A 6,275-nucleotide genomic window follows, 5' to 3' on the forward strand; every position below is an offset into this window, starting at 1 on the left:
GAATTATGTTATACATATAAAAAAATCAATTATTAAATTATGTCATATATATACAAATAATTGGTCTATGTTGTAATCTTTTTTAGTGAGATAAAATTTTGTTGTTATATATTTATGCGTAAATATACGTATTATTTAATTTAATTTAATATATATTTTATATTTTAATATGTATTCAATATAAATAACCGATTTAATAATTAACTTTAATAAATCATATCATTATTGTTTTAATTATTATCAAATATTGACCGGAAAAACAATCGAATTGGCTTACTAAAAATTTTAAGAAATTGGCATTGTAGTATTGTAGAAGATAGTAAATAAATTTAAGAGAAAAGGATAAATAGTTTTTTGACCTTTTTTTTTTAGATATTTTTGTCACTAACTATTGAAAAATACTTTTAAGTCTCTGAAGTCTTTAAAAGTTCGACAGATCAATCCCTCTATCCAAATGCCTCCGTCAGACCCAACGGAAAAGTCTGACGTGGCTCCCGTAATGCTTGTCATGCGTACGCGTGGGTCACGCGTACGCGTCGCCATAAATTCAGCAAATTCTCATTTCTTCATGAATTCTCTACTTTGCATGCTTTTTTTTCCATTTCTTTCAAGTCATTCTTGCCTTCAAAACTTTAAATCACTCAAACAAACATATCAAGACATCGAATGTGAGAAAAATAAATTAAATTTAGCAATTTAATAGCCTAGAAAGCATGTTTTCAATCATTAAGCACACTTAGGAGAAATTCACAAAACCATGCTATTTTAATGAATAAATGTGGAAAAAGTTGATAAAATCCACCAAATTCAATACAATATAAACCATAAAATTATGGTTCATCAATTTTTCCACAGTTAAACATTAGCATGTCCCCATGCTAAACTCTTGTGGTTCATCAACTAATATGCAAAATGCGTCTACCTATTTGGTTAAAAATGAATCAATCTCCAAGAACATATATGAACAAGTAGGGCTAAGATAGTATGATGATTTATGAATTCTACTAATTCAATTCTCAAAATGAAGTATAAATATACTTGCAAGAAGAAAGCTCGTGGAAGCAAGGAATAAGGAATTGAGCATCGAATCCTCACCGGAAGTGTTTGCACTCTAATCTCTCTAGTGTTTGAGGGTCGATTCTCTCATTTCTTTACTAATCTTGCTTTCTAAGGCTTACTCTTCTTCTACCAATCAACATATATTCAATGCATGAATACACATATCAAGAGGTCTTTTCAATGGTTGTAATGGGGTTAAGGCTAAATTTAATTTACTTTTCTCCCATTCGATACCTTGATATGTTTGTTTGAGTGGTTTAAAGTTTTGAAGGCAAGAATGACTTGAAAGAAATGGGAAAAAAGTATGCAAAGTGGAGAAATCGTGAAGAAATGAGGATTTGCTGAATTCATGGCGACGCGTACGCGTGAGAGGGAAGTGCGACGCGTACGCGTGACCCACGCGTACGCGTGACAAGCATTACGGGAGCCACTTCAGACTTTTCCGTTGGGTCTGACGGAAGCATTTGGACGAAGAGACTGATCCGTCCAACTTTTAAAGACGTCATGGACTTAAAAATATTTTTCAATGGTCAGGAACGAAAGAAAACAGAGACCTATTTGTTCTTTTCTCAAAATTTAAATATTAGTAAAATACGCTTCTTTCTCCTACTCATCGAAGACATTGTTTTGGAACCAACCCTAGGATGTTATACCACTATAATAGAGGAGGAATCCCAGCATTTTTAGTACTTGATGCAAGACTAGAGTACCTTATTTATAATCAAAGAGAATGCTATGATACATTTAATTTAGTGTGTGATGCACCAAGATAATTCAATAGTGCATATAGTGTATAGCTTGTACCTCAAGGACATAAATTTTGAACCATTAAATTACCTTCGTACATAATGTAGTACATTTTGCTTATAATGAATGCTTAGCATCTAGAAGGTGGGCATAATTACAGAACAGAAAATTTCAGAAGTTCACCATAGAATGATAATTTTGTAAACATACCAAAATTAACCGAGTGCTTGTTGATTTCATTTCTTTCTTTTACAGTGATCTTTGTGCAAGCAACAAAGTAAAACTAACTATTAAAGCTGAAATTTTAATATTCTATGAAGGGGATAAAAGGAACCAAAAGCAAACAATACAAAATACAGTTGGCATGTCATTGCAGGAAGCAAATATGTGCCACAAAAGCTTGGGAGAGAAAGCTTCAAAACTTTTTGAATTGAGGAAGACCAAAACCATTCAACCACCCTGCACGATTTACCGCCTTCTTCAGCTTTAAGAGTCACCATGAAGTAAAAAATACAAAATCTACAATAGCAGGACAGATTATATGATAGGCCTGCCAAAAGGTCCAAACAGCCGGTCTCATGTTTCCAGTGATACCAGAAGAAACTGTTGCTTATCCAGGTCAGGTGTACAAGGCTGAAATCGTCAATTTGCTTAACCCTCCTCTGCTTTGTGCCACACAAAAAATAAGCTTGTTAACATGGATGATTGCCATGCTAGTGCGCCCCAGTCATATAATGCATGAAAACAAGTGGAACATGTAGTTAATATAAGCATGACATTAGTGAGTTTCAAGAAGCTATTTGACATAAGTAATCCAACCATATGCCAGCATAAGAGAAGATAATCAGATATATTTGCAGGAAATAAGCCACTATTTTATACTGCTTAAATGCTGCATTAAACTCAAGGTCGCATTATTCAACACTAACATAGTTGACATTCAGAGGTTGATTGCATTAATAGTTTACTGTTAATTTTTATATCAAATTCTCAAAAAGAATCCTTCCTAAGCTATACAAAACTCAAATAACTTGTGTAACTCAATTGATAGCAAAAACCGGGAAAACAAAACAAGAAAACAGAAAGGGGTGAGGATGATGAGATAAAAGTGCACGTCCTCAGGAAAATGCTTCTGTAAGGCTAAACTCAAATACAATATGAAATATGCATATTTTGGGTAGGACTATATAGCACAATACACATAGGCTTTCTGCTCTGCAATGTGGACCACCCTAAAACCAGAAAAGAACGTCTATCAAATATACATGAATATGCACTAGTGCATCTACTATTAAGGAAAACATGAATAAGATCTCTTTCAGACACAATAACAAGAAGCTGAAAGAATAGTATCGTTGTAGGTAGGAAGCTACTAAAAATTTTATGCATGTTAAGGACATAATTTATATGTGAAATGATATAATTATAATTTTTACAACAGTGACCAAAATTAAGTAATAAATGTCTTGACTCTTGATATAGAATGAGTGTGCTTGATTAAGAATCTAGGATATTATGACTACAGATCTGCACCAAACATCATCAGCTAACACCATGATGATGATGATGATGAGTAAAAGTATTTCTGTATTTCCATCTCCAAACTCACAAGGGCCATAACAAAATTGAGTCCCTAGAAGGCTATACAGTTAGCTAGCTCAACTTGAGCAAGAACCAAATGAGCTTTAGTAATATTACAATTCACTTTGATGAATATGCAGTTTTAATAATGCAAAGACGAGCTTATAAACAAATAATTGATATCACGAGATCTATTACCAAATCTGCTTTATTTTTATTGATAGCATGAATTTTTTATTTATTTGAGAAGATTGCTTAGAAATTTAGAGAAAAAGAAGGGGGGGGGGTAGGAACAGACAAATACAAGACATAAAAAAATTACCTGAACTGAAATTAAAACGAAAGCATTGCCATCATTGATAATGATAGTTACTCTGAGGCAGCAGCTCTAATTTTTTGCCTCAACTTTCTATTATAATGTTCCTGTTCAAAGTTGATAAAAGAAAAAATGAACATAAGTTACTAGTTTCTATCAAGTTTATTAACAAAAGAGAGGTAGCAGACACTCTTGCAGAAAGGTACAAAATCTCGCTCTATACCATTCAACTCATACCACTTTTGGCTATGTAGGCACTAATGTTTTTCAACTCTGAAGGATACCTAAACGGCTCAACGACAAGACAAAGCTGTTACTATATGCTATTTAACATTCAACACGGCAACATTATGACTCCAATTTGACAACATTCTGAATGTCAACAACTAAGGTGGGATAAACCAATACTTCAAAGTTCAAACCGCATTTTATGGAAAGTTTCCCTTCAGAGTTTAGTCAATCAACAACACCTAAGGTTTAGGGTTATATGGATCAAACAGCAATGTTGCTTCCTATTATAAAACAACAATGACGAAGAGAAGAAACATCACAATATCACATGCAACTCGTGCAATTTAAATCGCCACATTCTTATCAAGCTCACCACTAGCTAGGAACCGCTACACTAATCAAAGCATTGCATCGCATTCCATCATAAAGAGAAATGATTTATTGTCCTAAACATCGAACTACTAAGATTTCAGGACAGTAAAAATAATAAAATATCTACATTTAAGAGAAATGATTTATCCCCATGATAGATCCTCTAAACATCCTTCTATGTTCTAACAAACGAGTGACGTATTTATTGTTTTCTAGATTCCAAGAGATTATAAGTATCTACTTTATACTTCACTTTTAAGATGTTATATGATTACTCAGTCATAAAGCAAAAATGATAATCCAAAAAAAGAAAAACATTTTTACCTGCTCAAGAACCTTGGCATTACTCTGCTCCACCAACCTAGTCAGATTCTCAACCTTTGCAAGCATCTTCTCATACAAATCCTCCAAATTCGAAGTGTAACTCCTCGCCTCCGACCCCATCATCCTGCTCAACCTCCCAACCTCGAAACCCTCGGCGCAACCATCGAGCTCCCTCTGATCCTTCGCCTTCTCCTTCATCACACTCAATCTCTCATCTTCCTTGTCAGCATTACCATCACGATCTTCATTCATGCTTGACATTCCCAAATCGCATTCCAACACCGGGAATGCCGCGTTAGGACTAAAGGAACCATAATGCCCTCGAAACGCAGGCCCGATGTTGACGATATCGATCAGTTTCGGTTCGAAGGAGGAGGAAGCGCGTAGCTGGTACGCGCGGTACTCGTGAGTGTGGATGTGGTCGTTGGAGAAAGGAGAAGACAAGAGGATGAAGATGCAAGGGGAGAAAGAGGAGGAGGAAGAAGCAGTTGAAGATGATGTGGAATTAGGGTTTGATGAGTTCTGAATTTGGGAGGAGAATGCGGAGAGAGAAGAGAGGGATTGCGTGACGGAGAATTCGCGCATGGAGGGACGGAGTGGGGTTTTCCGGCGGGCGGAGAACCAACCTATCAGGTGGTGGTTGTTATGGTGGTGGTGGTTATTTAGGAGGTTGCGGAGGGAGGTTTGTGTGACGGTGCCGGTGGAGTCGTAGAAGGTGGAGGTTGGGGAAGGGGAGGAGATGAAACCGGTGACGGTGGCGACGAGGGTGGCGGATGAGGTGGATTCATCGGAGGTAGTGGTGGCAGAGGAGGCGGTGGAGGGATCGTCGGAGAGGTTGAGAGGAGTGAGAAGGGTGACGTGGCCGAAAAGGAGGCCATCGAGGGAGGAAGGGGAAGTGGAGAAGCGCTGGATTAGGGATGCGAGTGTTGGGCCGGAGATTGCGATCTTTTGTAGCGGCGGCCGGTCGTCCATTTGTGGTGGGTGGCGGCGGAATACGGTGGGGAGAGAGAGAGAGAGAGAAAGAGAGAGATTGGTTGATAGTGAGAGTGAAGTCTGCAACTGTGAGTCTTTTTTGCGTTTAAACTTGTTTTCTTCGGGTTGGCAATAATAAGTAGTCTAGGGGTGGCACACGGGGAGCCCCGCCCCGCCAAAAGCCACCCTGGTCCATTCTGCCCTATCTAATGAGGGAGTCCTAAAATTTCACCTCATCTTGTTTAATGACAGGTTAGTACTTAGTAGATTGGAAAAATGAATTCTCTCTAATTTTTTTTAGATAGCTTTAGAAACTGAAAGACTGAGACTCAGAGACAGAGACTAAGAAACAGAGATTGAAATAAATTTTAATATTCTATTTAGTATAAAGTAGGAGATATAAATTAAAACAAGAATAAAATTCTAATTTAATTTATATAAAGGGTAAAATTAAAATTAATTAATTGAAATGAAGATATTTTAGATATAAAATGTTGTTAAAGTTTCAATTTCCGTCTCTAAAAATTTCAGTCTCATGTGTCCTCCCTTTTTGGAGGTACTAAAATACTGAAATTTTGGGACAGAACTTTTAGTACTAATCTCTAAACCAACAAACATGATATTGAATCTCAGTCTCTCAGTCTCTGTCCCAATACCTCAAAATAAACACTAC

The 6,275-nt window shown here is 36.5% G+C and overlaps 1 protein-coding gene across 2 annotated transcripts; it reads right to left on the minus strand.

Moving 5' to 3' along the window:
- Nucleotides 1-2,002: 2,002 nt before the first annotated feature.
- On the minus strand, nucleotides 2,003-5,837 carry LOC107627715 (BRISC complex subunit Abro1-like protein). Of its 2 annotated transcripts, none has more exons than XM_021117027.2 (3): nucleotides 4,631-5,837; nucleotides 3,710-3,810; nucleotides 2,003-2,468 (listed from the first exon to the last, which is right to left on the minus strand). In XM_021117027.2, the coding sequence occupies exons 1-2, from the start codon at nucleotides 5,600-5,602 to the stop codon at nucleotides 3,757-3,759; spliced, it is 1,026 nt and encodes a 341-aa protein (XP_020972686.2). In that variant the 5' UTR covers nucleotides 5,603-5,837; the 3' UTR covers nucleotides 2,003-2,468; nucleotides 3,710-3,756. The 2 variants fall into 2 exon arrangements, with proteins under 2 accessions (XP_020972686.2, XP_088359913.1); XM_088503787.1 differs by having other exon boundaries at nucleotides 2,003-2,519.
- Nucleotides 5,838-6,275: the final 438 nt, after the last annotated feature.

This window comes from Arachis ipaensis, chromosome B2, assembly GCF_059453495.1.
Source record: "Arachis ipaensis isolate K30076 ecotype BB chromosome B2, ASM5945349v1, whole genome shotgun sequence".
NCBI classification, from domain to species: domain Eukaryota; kingdom Viridiplantae; phylum Streptophyta; class Magnoliopsida; order Fabales; family Fabaceae; genus Arachis; species Arachis ipaensis.

What these genes read in the sequence shown, in the direction of transcription:
- LOC107627715 (XM_021117027.2), bottom strand. Translation starts at nt 5,602, where the DNA reads ATGGACGACCGGCCGCCGCTACAAAAGATCGCAATCTCCGGCCCAACA. An exon ending in ATGCCAAGGTTCTTGAGCAG is followed by an intron (nt 3,811 to 4,630) that starts GTAAAAATGTTT and finishes AACTTTGAACAG; the next exon opens with GAACATTATAATAGAAAGTT.